The sequence below is a fragment of the Sorex araneus genome, chromosome 4 (assembly GCF_027595985.1).
Source record: "Sorex araneus isolate mSorAra2 chromosome 4, mSorAra2.pri, whole genome shotgun sequence".
Taxonomy (NCBI): Eukaryota; Metazoa; Chordata; class Mammalia; order Eulipotyphla; family Soricidae; genus Sorex; species Sorex araneus.
In genome coordinates, this window is record NC_073305.1 from 198,768,062 (window position 1) to 198,786,315 (window position 18,254).

At 61.7% G+C, this 18,254-nt stretch overlaps 1 protein-coding gene across 1 annotated transcript; it reads left to right on the forward strand.

Annotated features, from left to right (window-relative positions):
* Positions 1-1,898: 1,898 nt before the first annotated feature.
* Positions 1,899-16,293, forward strand: NCF1 (neutrophil cytosolic factor 1). Its single transcript, XM_055136262.1, has 11 exons — positions 1,899-1,992; positions 9,630-9,710; positions 10,699-10,774; positions 10,878-11,049; positions 11,274-11,329; positions 11,430-11,552; positions 11,786-11,893; positions 13,500-13,617; positions 14,640-14,747; positions 14,982-15,127; positions 16,037-16,293. Exons 1-11 carry the CDS (start codon positions 1,921-1,923, stop codon positions 16,150-16,152), a joined length of 1,176 nt encoding a protein of 391 aa, XP_054992237.1. The 5' UTR covers positions 1,899-1,920; the 3' UTR covers positions 16,153-16,293.
* Positions 16,294-18,254: the final 1,961 nt, after the last annotated feature.

An 18,254-nucleotide genomic window follows, 5' to 3' on the forward strand; every position in this document is an offset into this window, starting at 1 on the left:
GTGGGGGACCCACGGACCGGGCGTGGGGCTCTGCTGGATGCTGCCAGGCATGTCCAGGCTCCCGCCTCACCCGCCAGCCACCGAGGTGCCACCTCGCCTCCATCGTGCACCCGCTGTGCCCTCAGTGCCAACCCGGGGTCAGCTTCCGAGTGTGGCAGGGAGGTGTCCCCACCAGAGGCCCCCAGGGAGGGTCTGAGCCCGCCCCATGGATCCCTGACACAGCCGTTAAGGTCAGGCGGGTTCCTGGTGAGGGCCCCCCACCTCCCTGACCCCCGACCATGGCACGTGCCCCTCTCCCGAGCTCGGGTCTGTCCTGCGCCCAGACATGGGGGCTTCTCTGCTCCCCGATTCCAGAGAGCACGTCAGACCTGGGTGGGGGTTGCCCAGTGGGACTCACCCCGCTGCTGAGGGGCACCAGAGGGCACCGCCTGGCACTGACGCTGTGCCCACCCCCACGCCTGTCCCATGGCACAGCTGGGCCTTCCTGGGCTGAGGACCCGGTCAGGAGGCTTCCAGAAGTCCGGGCACAGGGGCCCCCAGCCCCGCACCTGCTGGGGACCCAGCGCCTCACCCGTGCTGTCTTCGCTCACCAGAGGTCGGCAGTCTGCCTCTGAGGGGTCCTGGGGCCAGGGGGCCTGCAGGGAGGGCCACTGTCCTAGCGCCATCGCAACGTCACACATCCACGTCGGGGGGGTTGTCTTTGGAGCACGCCCGGCTGTGCTCAGGGATCACCCCCTCGGGGCTCGGGGGCCTACTTGGCCTCTGGGGTTGAACCCAGGCAGGCCGCATGCACGGCCAGCTCCCTCGCCCAGCCCCCACACCCCTGTGTCCCAAGGAGTCCGAGTCCGAGCTGGTGCCCACGTCCTTTGGAGCTCTCGGAGCCCCTGTCTCACCTTCTCCAGCCCGCGGGCAAACCCACAGCCACTCCTGACCTCATGTCACTTGCTTCCCGCTGCCCAGTGACCTGGCCCGGGGCTGGACACGGGCTGGTGGGCTGCCTGGCTGACCCAAGAGTGGAAAGTTTGGGGCTTCCCCAGTGGGGAGAAAGGGAAGGAAGAAAAAAAAAAAAAAAAAGAAAGGGAAGGAAGAGCCTGGTGTCCTCAGAAGACAGTCGGCAGTCCCCGCCCACCCCGCACAGGCTTGACCTGCAGAGAGTTGGCCTGGGAGCACTGGATGGGGAGTCCAGGAGGTGGGAGCACTACAGGGAGTGGGAGTGCTGCAGGGGTGACAGCTGGACATACTGGGCGTCCACACGGGCCCCCAGTGGCCATTTGAGGATGTCTCCCTCCACCCCCGCCTCCTCGAGTGCCCCTTCCCTTCCCAGTGAAGGTGACCCTGGCGGGGCCTGTGTCTGGCCCAGAGCCAGTGGCGAAAGGACTCCAGCCCCTGTCACAAGTGTCCGGGGCAGCCCCAGAGGGCCCTGGAGCCCTGCGCTCACATCCTAGCTAAGGAGACACAGGGTCCCTGGCCCATACACCTGTCCTGAAAAGTCATTTTGAGGGAAAAAAATCGAAAGCAGGGAGGGAGCAGGAAGTTGGGCTAGTATGTGACAGTACCAAAGAAGGCTTCTTGGAGGAGGTGTCTGGGCTGAGAGAGAAGTGAGGGTGGAACTTGCAGCTGTGAACGTTGGTCCAGGTGCTAAGGCTGGGGGGGCGGGGGGGCAGGAGAGAGCCGAGGTGGTGGGCGGACACCCCGGCCTGCACGCCGTCGGGGCCACCAGAACAACGGTCAGTCTGAGGCGCTTGGGCACCTGAGGATCCCCCGAAACTGAAAGGAGCCGCTGAGGCCGTGTGCGCCCTCCCCACCCCAGCCCTGCCGCCTCCCACTTCCCCTTTCCAGGGCATTTAAGGCCCAGCCAGCCCCCCGGGGCCCAGACGCACAGCGCAGCACAGCGCAGCACAGCGCAGCACAGCGTGGGCCATGGGGGACACGTTCATCCGCCACATCGCCCTCCTGGGCTTCGAGAAGCGCTTCGTCCCCAGCCAGCACTACGTGAGTGGGCCCCGGGGAGGGCGAGGGGTGGGGGTGGCGGGCGGGGACGGGGGGGCAGGGGTGGGGGGGCAGGGGACAGGGACGGAGGGGGCAGGAGTGGGGGATGGGGGACAAGGTGGGGGCAGGGGACAGGGGTGGGGAGGGGGTGGGGACAGACGGAGGGGGCAGGGGTGGGGGGGCAGGGGACAGGGACGGAGGGGGCAGGAGTGGGGGTATGGGGGACAAGGTGGGGGCAGGGGACAGGGGTGGGGAGGGGGTGGGGACAGACGGAGGGGGCAGGGGTGGGGGGGCGGGGGACGGGGGGGGGAGCGGGGGCCAGGTGCCGTGGCTGGGCTGTGCTCTGGCTCTGCATCTCCTCCCGTCCTGACCGTCTTCTAGGGTGGCCGCCCCTCAAGCACCCTGGGGGGTCACATGCCACCAGCATGATGACAGGCCACAGGCCCCCAGAGCCCTGTTCTGCCTGGGCTTGTCTGCACAGGCACACACACACTCAGGCACACACACACTCCAACACACTCAGAAACACTCAGGCACACACTCAGGCACACACACACACTCAGACACACTCAGGCACACACACACATTCAGGCACATGCACACACTCAGATACACACACACAGACACACTCAGGTGCACACAGGCACACACTCAGGCACACACACATGCACACACGCACTCAGGCACACACACTCAGACACACACAGGCATACACAGGTACACACACACTCAGGCACACACACACACTCAGGCACACACACTCAGACACACTCAGGCACACACACTCAGACACACTCAGGCACACACACTCAGGCACACACACTCAGGCACACACACTCAGACACACTCAGGCACACACACTCAGACACACTCAGGCATACAAACTCAGGCACACACACTCAGGCACACACACACATGCACACACACTCAGGCACACACACTCAGGTACATGCATGCACACACACATGCACACCCGAGGGCGGCAGGCCAAGTGGGCGCTGCACTCAGCCCACCGCACTCCAGGAACGCTGTCTTGGGCGCCTGGGCCTGTCTTCCTCTGCCGTCTGCTGGGGCTCCTGAGGGTTCTCGGGGACCATGCGGGGCAGGGCGGGGGCCCCGGGGGCCCTCACCATGGCGCGTGCTCAGTCAGCCCCCCAGCCTCTTCTTTTTTTATTTTTCTGGCGGGGAAGGGCGGGGAAACGTCACAGCTGGTGGTGCTCAGGGTGGACTCCTGGCTCTGTGCTCAGGATCACTGGGTGGGACTCGGGGGCCGTGCGGGTTGCCAGGACGAACCCTGGGTCAGCCGCTTAGGTCAGCGGCCTCCCTTAGTGCTCTCTCCGGCCCTCGGCCCCTTTTTCCCCTTTAACTTCCAATTTAGAGGTAAAATTCACAAATGATTTCCCCAGATGCCCCAAACTCCAGTGCTCCTTCCGCCGCCTCTCCCCTCTCTCTCCCACCTTTGGACGCGAAACAGAAACTTTCTCAACTCCTTGTTACACATTGGAGAAGTTTGCTTGTTTTTGTTTTTCACAGGGGCGCTGTCTGGGCCACAGCGGGCGGTGCTCAGGACTGAGTCCTCCTGGGCTCAGGGTCACTCCCGGCGGGGCCCGGCTGGCCCGAGTCGGGGCGAACAGCTCCTCTCCTGTCCCTGCTTCTCGGTTTGTTGTCGCTTGTGCAAAGCGCCGATTGGCCCCTTCAGCCGCTTCCCCTTCCCTTCCTTGTGGTGACCCGGGGCTGCCCCCCGCGCTCCGTGCTGCGCCCCGAGATTGCACATCCGGTTGCGACGCTCCCCGTGGCCGCAGTGCCCCCAGGGGTGCGGGGCGGGCTCCCCGTGGGCCCCCCGCGCAGCGGCGCTCTCAGAGGGCGAGTCAGCTTGCACACGTGCTCCCGGCACTGCGTGGGGCGCGCTCGGACCCGCCGCGCCGCACTCTGTGGGTGCGCCAGCGTCTGGACACGTGTGGGCGTCACCGGGGGCTGGTCCCGCAGCCTCTGTCTGCAGGGCGAGCACCCTGGCCATGAGTCACCCCCCCTCGGGTTCTTTATTATTATTATTGCTTTGTGGGTCGCACCCGGCAACACGCAGGGGTGACTCCTGGCTCTGCACTCAGCACCACCCCTGGAGGTGCTCCGGGGACCATATGGGATGCTGGGAATCGAACCCGGGTCGGCCGCGTGCAAGGCAAACGCCCTCCCCGCTGTGCTGTCGCTCCAGCCCCCTCTCTGGTTGATTTTTCCAGCTTTAATTACCACCTGACGCGTTTCCTAGACTCTCTGACTTACCCAGCCCAGAGCCACGAGACCCAAGCCTGGCTCTACACACTCCCCAAGGGCGGGTCTCCAAGCCCTGCCCCCTGTCAGGGTCAGGGACCCCAGTGCCCTCTGTGACTGACCCTCATTCCCCCCCGCCCCCCCCAGAAAGCCCATCCAGGGGCACCACTGGACCAGGAGCTGATTCTGCAAGCTTCTTTATTTTAAAATTTTATTAATTAATTTTTTTTTTCCTGGGGCTGGAGCAATAGCACAGCGGGGAGGGCGTTTGCCTTGCAAGCGGGGTTCGATTCCCAGCATCCCATATGGTCCCCTGAGCACCACCAGGGGTGATCCCTGAGTGCAGAGCCAGGAGTGACCCCTGAGCATTGCTGGGTGTGACCCAAAAAGAAAAAATAAATAAATAAAAATAATAAAAAATATATAATTTTTTTTTTCCTCTTTGGGTCGCACCCGGCGATGCACAGAGGTCACTCCTGGCTCTGCACTAGGAATTACCCCTGGCGGTGCTCAGGGGACCGTATGGAATGCTGGGAATCGAACCCGGGTTCGATTTTTGTGCAGGCTTCTTTTTTGTTGTATTTTTTTGGGGCCCACAGCCAGCAGTGCTCAAGGCTGACTCCTGACTCTGTGCTCGGGTATATTCCTAGCACATAGGGCGCCAGGGATCAAACCCGGGTCAGCCCCATGCAAGGCAAATGCTCCCCCTGTACTATGGCCCCAGCCCTAAAGGTGAAATAATTTTACAAGAAAACAAAACAAAGGTCGGAGTCCACAGCTCACATAGCTCACATAGCTGTCACCAGACCCTCCGCCAGTCTTCCCGGGGCCTTCTCTGCCTTGACCTTCTATTTATTTTTTGTTTCGGGCCACACCCAGCGGTGCTCAGGGGTTACTCCCTCATTCCTGATTCCTCACTCCTGGCAGGCTCGGAGGATGATGTGGGGTGCCGGGGATGGAACCTGGGTCTGCCGCATGCAAGGCAAACGCCCTCCCCACTGTGCTGTCAATCCTGGCCCTGTTTTTGTTCTGTTTTGTTTTGTTTTGCTTTGTTTTGTTTTTTGAAGAGTTGAGTTCTTATTTTGTTTTCTATTTCTTGGGACCACACCCAGTGATGGTCAGGGGTTACTCCTAGTGGTGCTTGGGAGACCATAGGGGGTGCTGGGGGTCAAACCCAGGTCAGTCGAGTGCCAGGCAAGCACCCTGCCCGCTGTGTTATCACTCTGGCCTGTCCAGCCCCTTTTTTTTTTTTTTTTTTTTTTTGCTTTTTGGGTCACACCCAGTGATGCTCAGGGGTTACTCCTGGCTTTGCACTCAGGAGTTACTCCTGGCGGTGCTTGGGGGACCATATGGGATGCCGGGGATCGAACCCGGGTCGGCCGCGTGCAAGGCAAACGCCCTACCCGCTGTGCTATCGCTCCGGCCCCCTTTTTTTTTTTTTTTTAACCATATTAATTTTTTTTGCTTTTTTTTGGGGGGGTCACACCCAATGATGCACAGGGGTTACTCCTGGTTCATGCACTCAGGAATTATGCCTGGCGGTTTTTGGGGGACCCTATGGGATGCTGGGAATCGAACCCGGGTCAACCACATGCAAGGCATACGCCCTACCTGCTGTGCTATCGCTCCAGCCCCAACCATATTAATTTTTTGTTTCGGTACTAGAACTTATTTCTGGGTCTGTGTTCAGGGGCCACTCTTGGCGAGGCTAGGGGGACCACATAGGGTGCCAGGGATTGAACCTGGTTCTCGCAAGACCCCTGCCTTACCTCTGTACTGTCTGGTCTCTGGAAACTGTTTTTGATTTTTGCTGTTCTTGTTTCGTTGCTGTTGTGTTTTGGTTTTGGTTTTCCATCCACACCTGGCAGTTTCCAGGGCTTACTCCTGGCTCTGCACTCAGGAACCCTGTGGGGTGCTGGGGATCGAACAGGGTGGTCTGCCTGCAAGGCAAATGCCCCACCCACCCAGACTATCTCCCCATCCTGGGTGCCCCCTGCAGTCACACTCACTCGGAGTGGCTCCCTGTTTCAGCCGTGTCATCAGTCACTTATTCCTATGGACAAGCCATTGCAGATTTGACCCGTTCCCTTTCCCCTCCCCCACACAGACAGTGCTCAGGGACCTTGCGGTGCCGGGGATGGACGCCGGGCCTCCTCCGTGCCACGCATGCACCTCAGCCCCCATGCCAGCTGGCTCTGCCCCTTCCCTCTGCCTGGGCCGACGTCCTTCCCCCGCTTCCTCTGGCCCCAGGGGGCCCGGGTTTACTCCCGGTTATAATCAGCCTGTGGCCCTCACTCCCTGCGCCCTGCTTCTTTTATATTTGTGTTTTTGAGCCCCGCCCCGTGGTGCTCAGGGCTGACTCCTGGCTTGGCACTGCGAGGTCGCTCCTCATGGGCTCCTAGTGAACTCTATGGGGTGTCAGGGGGTCGAACCCGGGTCGGCTGTGTGCCAAGCAAGTGCCCTCCGCACTGTCCCATCGCTCCTGCCCTGGTGGCCCCCGGGCCCAGGTGTGTTCACGGCTTCTGCCCTTTGGGGGCCGTCAGGGGAAACGCTCCTTGTTGGTGCCCGTCCCATTTCCTCCCTGCGCTCAGCTCTCCAGGGGGAAGCGGCTCCCCGCAGGACCCTGGGTCTGCCCCTCTGCTCTGCGCCCACCAGGGGAGCTTGTTTCAAGCTCCGGTTTCTGCCAGTCAGCAGCAAGCCACCCACCCAGGGAGCCAGTTCTGTGTTCTGCGCCAGACTTTTGTTTTGTTTGGGTGGGGCCACTCCCGGTGGTGCTCAGGGCTGAGTCCTGGCTCCACACTCCGGGGTCTCTCCTGGTGGAGCTCAGGGGATAGAGGGGGGGTGAGGGGATTGAACATGGGTCGGCCGCACGCAAGGCGGGCACCCTCCCCGCTGGACTATATCGCTTTGGTCTCTGACCTTTTTTTTTTTTTTTTTGCTTTTTGGGTCACACCTGGCGATGCACAGGGGTGACTCCTGGCTCTGCACTCAGGAATTACCCCTGGCGGTGCTCAGGGGACCATATGGGATGCTGGGAATCGAACCCGGGTCGGCCGCGTGCAAGGCAAACGCCCTACCCGCTGTGCTATCACTCCAGCCCCCGGTCTCTGACCTTTTATCTTATTTATTGTTTGGGGGCCACCCCGGGGGGTGCTCAGGGCTTGCTCCGTCTCTGTGCTCAGGGATCACTTCTGGTAATGTTTGGGGCACTCTGTGGGGTGCCAGGGATGGAACTTGAGTTGGCTTGATGCAAGGCAAGTTTCTTAACCCCTGTACTGTCTCTACAGGGGGTTTTCTTGCCTGTTTCTCTCTTAAAGGGGCTGCTGGCTTTAAGATATCACAAAGCGGGCTGGAGCAATAGCACAGCGGGGAGGGTGTTTGCCTGGCACGCGGCTGACCCGGGTTCAATTCCCAACATCCCATATGGTCCCCCAGCACTGCCAGGGGTGATTTCTGAGTACAGAGCCGAGTAACCCCTGTGCATCGCTGGGTGTGACCTAAAAAGAAAAAAAAAAAGGAAAATATCACAAAGCATAGATAATGAATTTCATTTGAAGACCAAAAATATCCTGGTCGGTTGCATTTCTTTTTGAAGTATGCAAAATGCAAACACGTGACCAGACATCAAACGCTTTGCCAGCAAATGTGCTGGAGACCCGTCCTGGCGGATCTTCCTTCCGTCTCTGTGAAAATAAGGACACATGTGCACTGTATTTCCTTCCTGGTTTTCCCTTAGTAGCACAGCAGGAGAGAGAGGTGTAGCGGGGTCTTGTTACCTTGTTGCCCTTGTCCGGGGGCCCTGGGATGAGGTGTGTGTGTGTGTGGGGGGTCTCTCCACCCTGGAACAACCCAGCTCCTTCCTGCAGCCTCGGGGGAGGGCGGAGGGGGCGGGGCGGGGGCGGGGCGCTAATCTGTAGCGGCCTCGTCCACCTGCAGGGGGCGCTGAGCAGGGCTGTGCGTCTGTGCTTCTGTATTGCCAGCCTTTAGTCCCGCTTCATCGCTGTCCTTGGGCTTCGCTGCCAGTCTGATGTGCTGACAGCTGCGCGCGGGTGACTGTTCTAGCGGTGCCCTGCGGTTGCCATGGTGACCTTGCGCTGCTCTGGCGCCTGAGTCAGCAGCCCCTCCCTTCTGTTTCCTTCCCTGCTTCCACGTTGTGGGTTCAGATGGTCCCCGCTCCTCTCTGCTGCGGAGCGAGAGTCCAGCCCGGGGCCTCCAGGGGGAGCCACGAGGTGCTGGTGCCCGAGCCAGGGTCGGCCACATGCAAGGCAAGAGCTTTAGCCCTGTGTTTGCGCTCTAGCCCCCGCATCAGGTTTTATTTATTTATTTATTTTTTGTTTTTTGGATTTTTGGACCACACCCCCAGGGGTTACTCCTGGCTCTGCACTCAGGAATCACTCCTGACAGTGCTTGGGGAATCATATGGGATGAAAGGGTCGAACCCAGGTTGACTGCATGCAAGGCAAGTGCCCTTACCGCTGTACGTGGCTCTGGCCCTACCCTGGCCCTGTTCAAAATTCTCGTCATGTGGCTGAGAGGGAACCCCAGCCTGGGTTCCGTCCCCACCACCACATGGTCCCCTGGCCCTGTCAGGAGTGACCCCCCAGGTCTCTCTGTGCTCCCCAAACCTGAAATAAACACATACATAACGCTGTCACTGTCACTGTCATCCCGTTGCTCATCGATTGACTCGTGTGGGCACCAGTAACGTCTCCATTGTGAGACTTGTTGTTACTGTTTTTGGCATATCAAATTCGCCACGGGGAGCTTGCCAGGCTCTGCCGTTCGGGCGGGATACTCTCAGTAGCTTGCCGGGCTCTCCGAGAGGGGCAGAGGAATCGAACCTGGGTTGGCCACGTGCAAGGCAAACGCCCTACCGCTGTGCTATGGCTCCAGCCCTAAATTCTGCTAGCTGGCCAATAGGTAATAGGCTTTTCACTGCAAAGGCTTGTATCAGTTTTGTTTTGCTTTTGTTTTAGGGCCACATGCAGTGGTCCTCAGGGGTCACTCCTGGCTCTGTGCTCAGGAATCACTCCTGACGGGGCTCAGGGCACCACATGGGATGCCGGGGACCCACCCGTGTTAGTCACCTGCAAGGCAAGAGCCCTCCCCACTGTGCTGCTGCTCTCTGGTCCTGGAGAAGGCCTTCTGGAACCTTCTTCTCAAAGCTCCGTTCCCCGTTCTCACAAGTCTGGGAGGGGTCACTGCTTCCTTCCCCTCACCCTTCACCGAGGGGACTCTGGCCCTGAGCCCTAACGACCGGCAGCTCCAGGGCCCTTGAAGTTGGTGCTTTTTGCTCATCCCTGGGACCCCATGACGCCACTCTGGGGTGCGGGGCTGACCTGCACCCCTGGCTCACGGGGCTCTCCCCGCAGGTCTACATGTTCCTGGTGAAGTGGCAGGATCTGTCTGAGAAGGTCGTTTACCGGCGCTTCACCGAGATCTACGAGTTCCACGTGAGCGTCGGGGCAGGATGGGGTGTGGGGGGGGGTCAGCCCAGCTGTGGCTCCCGGGAGAGAAGCCTGCCTTTGGGACAGTGGGCCACGCCCAGTGCTCAGGGCTGGCTCCGGGCTCTGCACTCAGGGATCACTCCTGGTGGGGCTTGGGGGGCCCTACGGGGTGCCGGGGATTGAACCTGGGTGAGCCGCAGGCAAGGCAAGTGCCCTCCCCGCTCTACTCTCTCCAGTCCGACATTATTCTTTCTTTCTTTTCTTTCTTTCTTTTCTTTCTTTCTTTCTTTCTTTCTTTCTTTCTTTCTTTCTTTCTTTCTTTCTTTCTTTCTTTCTTTCTTTCTTTCTTTCTTTCTTTCCTTCTTTCTTTTGCTTTTTGCTTATTTTTCTTTAACCCCGGCGATGCACAGGGGTTACTCCTGGCTCATGCACTCAGGAATTACTCCTGGCGGTGCTCGGGGGACCTTATGGGATGCCGGGAGTCAAACCCAGGTCGGCCACGTGCAAGGCAAACGTCCTACCCGCTGTTCTATCACTGCGGCCCCACATTATTTTTTTAACTTGGTCGTGTTTTTGTTTGCCGGGGCTCAGGATCTTAGGGGGCCCTGGGGCTAGAACTTGGGCCCTGGGAAATGCCCAATTTTGATCCAGGGCCCCAGATGCTTTTATATATATATATATATATATATATATATATATATATATATTGGAGGGCCCACACCCAGCGGTGCTCAGGAGTCTGCACTCAGGAATCACTCCTGGCAGACCTTGGGGGACCACCGGGGATGCCAGGGATTGAACCCGGGTCTGGTGTGCGCAAGGCCAGCGCCCGCCCCGCAGTGCTCTCTCTCCGCCCTCCTGGTCCTTGGCCTGCCCAGCTGGAGGCTGAACACGGGGGCTCGGGGAAGCGCCCTGCCTGTTCCCGGGGACCCTGTGGTGGTCCCAGGGGCCCCCTCAGCCGGCTCCCGGCCCCACCCGCTCCCTTTCTGTCCAGAAAATGCTGAAGGAGATGTTCCCCATCGAGGCGGGGGACATCGACCCCGGGAACAGGATCATCCCCCACTTGCCCGGTGAGCCCCCTGCCCGCCCCCCTGCCCGCCCCCCTGCCCTCCCTCCTCCCCCACTCCTGCCTCACCCCGTGCCCCCTTCATGGTTCTCTGTGCCCCTCGCCAGCCCCACGGTGGTTCTACGGGGGGCAGCGTGCCGCCGAGAGCCGCCAGGGCACGCTCACGGAGTACTGCAGCGCGCTCATGAGCCTGCCGCCCAAGATCTCCCGCTGCCCCCACCTCCTGGGCTTCTTCGAGGTGCGCCCCGAAGACCTCAAGCTCCCCGCCGCAGACAGCCAGTGAGTGCCCGTCCCTGTGCCGGCTGCAGTGTGTGCGGGTGGGGAACTGAAGCCCAGAGAGGGAAGGCCACTGGCCCGGAGTCACACAGCCTGGAAGAGGAGGAAGCAGGACGCCAGCTCAGGGGCGTCTTCCACATCCTGGGCCATGTCGGGGTGGCGGGGGTGGGGGGGTCCCCTCTCCCTGCAAAGGACTGAGGGTCAGTCCCTGCGGTTCCCCGCTGAAGGGTGAAGAAGCCAGAGACCTACCTGATGCCCAGCGATGGCCAGAACAGCGTGGCGGGTGAGCGGGGGTCGGGGTCGGGGCTTCTGGGGCCCCTGGGAGGGGTGAGTCTGCGGAGGCGAGCGTGTCCTGTCTCACACCCCCCCTCCTCCCTGCGCAGACATCACGGGGCCCCTCATCCTGCAGAGCTACCGCGCCATCGCCGACTACGAGAAGAGCTCGGGCTCCGAGATGGGCCTGGCCGCGGGGGACACGGTGGACGTGGTGGAGAAGAGCGAGAGCGGTCAGCCCCTCCCCCAGGCGCAGGCGGGGGGGGCCCGCCCTCGGGACACCTTCGAGCTGCACCCCGTCTTCCGTGGGGCTCACGGGGAAGCCCCCACGGGACGAGTGTGGAGTGGGGTCCGACCGAGCTCCAGGAGGGCGTGTGACCTGCGGGTGGGGTGTCTGAGCCGCGTGCTGGGGGTCTGCCCCCGCCACACTGCCCGGCCTCTCCCCCCCCCCATGTCCCCCACACAGGCTGGTGGTTCTGCCAAACAAAGTCGAAGCGTGGCTGGGTGCCCGCTTCCTACCTGGAGCCCCTGGACAGCCCCGACGAGGCCGAGGACCCGGAACCCAACTATGCAGGTGCCTGAGTGACCCCTGCGGGGTGTGGGGGGCGGGCACAGGAAGGCCAGTGGGGGGCGTGGCGGGGGGCTGGGAAGGAGGCGAGTCAGTGTGCCCTACAGGACCCAGGGCAGCAGGAGGAGGGGTTGCAGCCAGCCTGGAGGTCAAAGCCGAGTGATGAGCAGCCCCGGGTGCAGGCAGGAGGGCTTCCTGGGGGTGGGGGCGTTACTGCTGGTTAGGCGTGAACGCAGGCAGTCCTGGGCTGGGTGGGGCCAGTGAGGAGTCTGGAAACTGCATGTTTTAAAATAGCCTTTAGATCTATTAGAGTGGAGCATTTGGTTTTGTTTTGGGGCGACACCTGGCAGTGCTCGGGGCTTCCCCTGGGCTCTGTGCTCATGGACCAGCCTAGGGGGGGCTCTGGGGACCCTACGGGGTGCTGGGGATGGAACATGGTTGTCTGGCGCAAGGCCAGCGCCCTGTCCACTGTGCTGCAGCTCAGGCCCTGCATGGATATAAAGGGGGTAGAGAGCGATGACAGCAGGGAGGGAACTCACTGTACACGCGGACGGCCCGTGTCCAATCCCTGGCCCCAGATAGTGTCCCTGGAGCCCGCCAGGAGTGACCCTGGAGCCCAGAGTCAGGAGGAAGACTTGAGTACCGCCAGGTGTGGCCCAAACACAGGCACACACACACACACACACACACACACACACACACACACACACACACTGTGTGCACCAAGCCCAAACACAGACACACAGACACAGATACACACACACACACACACACACACTGTGTGCACAAGCCCAGACACACAGACACAGACACAGACACACAGACACACAGACACACACACACACGCTGTGTGCATGAGCCCAGACAGACATACACACACACAGACACAGACACAGACACACACACACTGTGCATGAGCCCAAACAAAGACACACAGACACACATACAGACAGACACAGACATACACACACACTGTGTGCACAAGCTCAAACACACAGACACACACACACTGTGTGCACCAAGCCCAAACATAGACACTGACACAGACACACAGACACAGACAAAGACACAGACACAGACACACAGACACACAGACACACACACACACACACACACTGTGTGCATGAGCCCAGACACAGACACACAGACACATACACACACACACACACACACACACACACACACACACACTGTGTGCACCAAGCCCAAAATAGACACTGACACAGACACACAGACACAAAGACACAGACACACACACACACACACACACACATATACTGTGTGCATGAGCCCACACACAGACACAGACACACACACACACACACACACACACACACACTGGGTGCACTGAGCCCCCCAGGCCGATAGCTCGCCTGGGGTGGCCCGAAGGCTGCGTGCTGGGGTGTGGCAGCCCTCACTTACCATCTCACCTGGCTGCACCCCTGCAGGTGTGGGGGGCCCCGGTGTGAAAGGAGGGGGTGCAGCAAGATTTCCAGGGAGAGCAGGAGCGGGCAAACGTCAGGGGACCCCACGGGGGAACAGGGGGGAGGGGAAGCTGCAGGGCCCCTCAGGAGGGGTGAGGCACGGCCCTAACCCCGCCCCCTCGGAGCAGGCGAGAACTACGTCAGCATCCAAGCCTACAAGGCTCAGCAGGAGGACGAGATGTCCCTTGAGGAGGGGGAGGCCATTGAGGTCATCCACAAGCTCTTGGACGGCTGGTGGGTCGTCAGGTAGGAGCCCCTTCCTCCTGCTGCCTGCCAGGGGTGGGTGCTGTGTGACACAGGGTGCGCTGCTGGCCTTTCTGCCGCGCGGTGTGTGGGTGGGTGGGCGGTGATCCCAGCCTGCCCGTCCCAGGAGCTCAGGTCCCTGTCTGAGCGTGTTAGGGGCATGTCCCTGACACCATCAGGGCCGCCAAGCCAAGCCCCCTGCCCCCCAGACCCTTCGCTGAGGCTCCCCAAATGCAGGAAAGCGCTGCCTTTTTCCCGTTCAGGGGGCGTGTGTAGAGTCCAGGGGCTCACAGAGCTCCTTGCGGGAGCCCCCCAGGTCCTTGCCTGTGTCCAGAGCCAGCCCAAGACCCCGGCAAGCCTGTGGCTGCGACACCCCATCCTGGCGGAAGGATTTGAGGCTTGTCCAACTCTAGAAAGTTTTCTTTTAAATTTCTGTTTTGTTTCGGACCACCCCTCGCGGTGCCCAGGGGCCACTCCTAGTGGGAGTGGTCTTTGTGGGACCATATGGTCCCAGCACGGCTGCAACACCCGACCCTGTATCTCTCTGGGTGAAAGAAAGATTTTTCAACAGATGGTGCCGGAACTACATAAGGTCCACTGTGCGGTGGCGGGTGCCCCCAGCCCTCACGTGATCCACACTGACAGACAAAATGCAAACAAGAAAAGCTTTCAGAAGACAGACTAGGAGGAGCCCCCGAAAGGCGCAGAGGGCTGGAAAAGGGCCGGAGTCAGGGCTTGCCCAGCGGGCCGATCCCTGGCAGCCCACAGGGTCCCCTCAAGCCCACCAGGAGTAAGCCAGGAGTACTGCCAGGTGTGGCCCAAGGGAAGAACAGGAAGCCAGGGAGAAGAGGTGACCTGCTGGCCAGGTTTCTCGAGACAGGAACGCACGGCCAAAGGCACTGCACGTGTCCGGGGAGGCGCCCACTCCCCAGGAAGCTGGGCCTGCTGATGCCAGCGGGTGCCGATTCTCCGCCCCCCTCCCGGCGGGGTGGGCTCCCACCCCACTCCTCTGTCCTCTGCTGCAGGAAGGAAGATGTCACCGGCTACTTCCCGTCCATGTACCTGCAGAAGGCGGGCGAGGACCAGGCCCGCGCCAAACGCCAGATCAAGGGCCGAGGGGCCCCGCCCCGCAGGTGAGCGGGTCGCCCACCCCTTCTGCTGTCCAGCCCGAGCCCCGCGGGGTGTGGGCGGCAGCTCGCTCGGAGCTGGCCCCGGGGACCGAGCACGTGCCGCGGGCTGGCACCCGCGCGGCCCCCTGCCTGCCGCCCACTGGCTACCTCCCACTTCCTGGGGCCAGTCGAGGACCCCTGGGCGGGTCGGCATGGACGTTGGGGCGCTGACCAGTTGCCCCGTTTCGCTGGGACCAGGTCGTCCATCCGCAACGCGCAAAGCATCCACCAGCGCTCTCGGAAGCGCCTCAGTCAGGACACCTATCGGCGCAACAGCGTCCGCTATTTGCAGCAGCGCCGGAGCCAGGCTCGGCCAGGGCTGCACCGGCCCAGGAGTCCACTGCGTGAGTGCCGCCAGGGCGGGGCCCGGCCGGGGCTCGGGGAGGGGCAGGGGCGGGGGCAGCGTGGGGGCGGGGCCTATCAGGGGCGGGGTGGGGAGGGAGTGGCAGTGCCCAGGGGTTCTCTTTGAGTACTGCTGCTTTCTTGGGACAAGAAGGCAGGGCCGAGTCAGGGGGCGGAGCCCCTGGGGCGGGGCTTGCCAGGGGCGGGCCCAGGAGGATGGGGCTGGGGGCTAGAAGGGCCTAGTCAGGGGCGGGGCCAGGAGGGTAGGGTGGGGCCAGGTTAGGGGCGTTCCAAGAGGCGGGGCAGGGTCTGGTCAGGGGCGGGGCCAGGAGAATGGGGCGGGGCTAGGAAGGCCTAGTCAGGGCGGAGCCAGCGTGAGGGCGGGGCCAGTATGGGGCGGGGCCTATCCAGGGGCGGGGCGGGAACGGAGTGGTAGTGCCCAGGGGTTCTCTTTGAGTACTGCTGCTTTCTTGAGACAAGAAGGCAGGGCCTAGTCAGGGGGCGGAGCCCCTGGGGCGGGGCTTGCCAGGGGCGGGCCCAGGAGGATGGGGCAGGGGGCTAGAAGGGCCTAGTCAGGGGCGGGGCCAGGAGGGTAGGGCGGGGCCAGGTTAGGGGTGTTTCAAGAGGTGGGGCGGGGTCCGGTCAGGGGCGGGGCCAGGAGGGTACAGGGCGGGGGGCCTGGCTAGGGGCGGTCCCAGAGGCAGGGTGGGGTCCGGTCAGGGGCGGGGCCAGGGGGTGGGGCGGGGCTGGGACGGCCTAGTCAGGGGTGGGGCCGGGAGGCGGGGCGGGGCGGAGCCTGGTCAGGGGCCGGCCCAGGTGGGCGGGGCGGGGCCTGATCAGGAGGCATGCGCTGCTGGGGCCATATCCAGGTGGGCTGTGCCTTCTCACCTGGTTGATCTGTGGTTTTGCAGCTGAGCAGGAGCAGCCCCAGAAGCCACAGCCTGCGGTGCCTCCGCGGCCCAGCGTGGACCTCATCCTGCACCGCTGCAGTGAGAGCACCAGGCGCAAGCTGGCGTCCGCTGTGTGAGGCCCGGGCGCGACCCCGACTGCACCGTGGCCCCTCTGCCTCCTCCCGCCCCCCACCCCTGTACATAAGGTGTATAGAGTCCGGTGTCCGGGCACTGAGAGCAGCCCGGGCCCTCCCTCATCTAGCTGTCAGTCAGTTATCTTTAATAAATGTTACCGGAGCGGAGAGTGTGCGGGGCCGTGGGACCGCTGGCCTTCGCCCTTGGGGGTACTCCTAGGGTTGTGAGCGCTGCTGCAGGAAGCTGCAAGAGCTGTTCTGGTTGCATATCCCTGGTCTTGGTCAAGACCAGATTTGCACAATGCAGAGTGCAGGAGGAACTCCCAGGCCTTGCTGGTGGTTCACTTGGTCAGAGGTTGCACTCTGGACCTCTGGCCTTTGTAGAGTGGACACAAGGCACAGCTGGGGAGTATCCTGGTGTGAGCACTTTACTTTTTTGGGGGGGGTCACACCTGGTGATGCACAGGGGTTACTCCTGGCTCTGTACTCAGGACTTACTCCGGGTGGTGCTGGGAATCGAACCCCGGTCAGCCGTGTGCAAAGCAAATGCCCTACCCGCTGTGCTATTGCTCCAGCCCCTACTTTTATTTATTTTTATTTGGGCGGGGCCACAACCAGCGGTGCTCAGGGCTCACTCAGGCTCTGTGCTCAGGGATCTCTCCTAATGAGCTTGCGGCACCCCGTGGGATGTGGGGAATTAAACCTGAGTCGGTCGCATGCAAGGCAAGCACCCTAGCTGCTGTTCTATTGCTCTGGCCCCCAACGTTTTTGCAAAGTGTAAGTAGGAATAGAGATAGTGCTGGGGGTCAGGCCTTGCGTGTGGCTGGCCCAGTTTGACCGAGCACTGCCTGCGGTCCCCAAACCCCACCCGGCATGACTCCTGATCGCAGAGCCAGAGTAAGCCTTGAGCACTGCCGGGTTGATGTCCATGAGGAAAAAATATGACTGAGGAGTGGGATCGTGGTCTAACCTGATGTTTTATTGACCACCGGGGAGCTGGGCCAGGATAGGACAGTCACCTCTGCACCGCAGACCCCGTCTGGCTGCTGACCATGGCTCCAAGCCTCTGCTAAAGGCAGACCGAGGGGCTACTTGGAGCTGTGATCTTGCAAAAGACAAGACCGGGGGCTGGAGCAATAGCACAGCGGGTAGCGTGCTTGCCTTGCACGTGGCTAACCTGGGGTTCAATCCCCGGCACCCCATATGGTCCCCTGAACCTACCAAGAGTGATCCTGAGTGCAGAGCCAGGAGTAAGCCCTGAGCACTGTGAGGTGTGGCTCCAAAACAATTATTTTTTTCCCCCAAGTTTCACATTTTCTTTTTTTTAAAACAACTTGAAAAAATGTGTTTTATTTTGGCTATTTTGGGTGACACCCAGCGATGCTCAGGGGTTACTCCTGGCTCTGTACTCAGGAATTACCCCTGGTGGTGCTCAGGGGACCATATGGGATACCAGGGATCGAACCCGGTCGGGCACGTGCAAGGAAGACCCCCTAGCCCCTGTGTTATGGCTCTGGCCCAAGCTTCAGATTTTCAAGTAGATCTTCTCCTGCAGGCACCCCCCCCACACACACCCTGTTGTGACCCCGTGGTCGGGGGGCCTGGTGCAGGGTCCACTGTCACTTGCGGGGGTGAGCGCCAGGGGCGCAGGGGTGCACAGGGCGCCCGTGGGGGGAGGCTGCTGGCCACCCCCGGCACTGTCTGCTCCCCGCACCCGCGCTTGGCACAGCCGCACTCAAGCTCCTCTTGCTCCCAGACCTCTCGGGTCGGCAGAGCTCAGAGCTGGCCTCAGGTGTTTCTCTCTGGACTCCAAAGCCCTAGGCCCCTTGTCCACTTCACCCTGCACCCCCCCCCAGCTGGTGAGCCGTCTGCCCGTGGGGCGAGTGGGCTGGCTGAGGGCGCCCAGAGCGGGTGCTGGGGCACGGTGCCTGCCTGGGTTTGGCTGGGGAAGCGGCAGCTCTTCCTGGGTCAAATGCAGCTGCTGGGGGTCAGATGCAGCCTCAGTGCCCCTGGGGGCCGGCAGCTTCCACACGACCCCTAAGCGCTCCCACTCGCAGCCCCCCACCACCACGGTACCCACACGACACCTCGGACCCACGCCAGTC

Coding starts and splice junctions, on each gene's coding strand:
- NCF1 (XM_055136262.1), top strand. CDS start 1,921: ATGGGGGACACGTTCATCCGCCACATCGCCCTCCTGGGCTTCGAGAAG. Junction 9,711..10,698: donor CCGAGATCTACGAGTTCCAC/GTGAGCGTCGGG, acceptor CTTTCTGTCCAG/AAAATGCTGAAGGAGATGTT. Junction 11,050..11,273: donor CTCCCCGCCGCAGACAGCCA/GTGAGTGCCCGT, acceptor TCCCCGCTGAAG/GGTGAAGAAGCCAGAGACCT.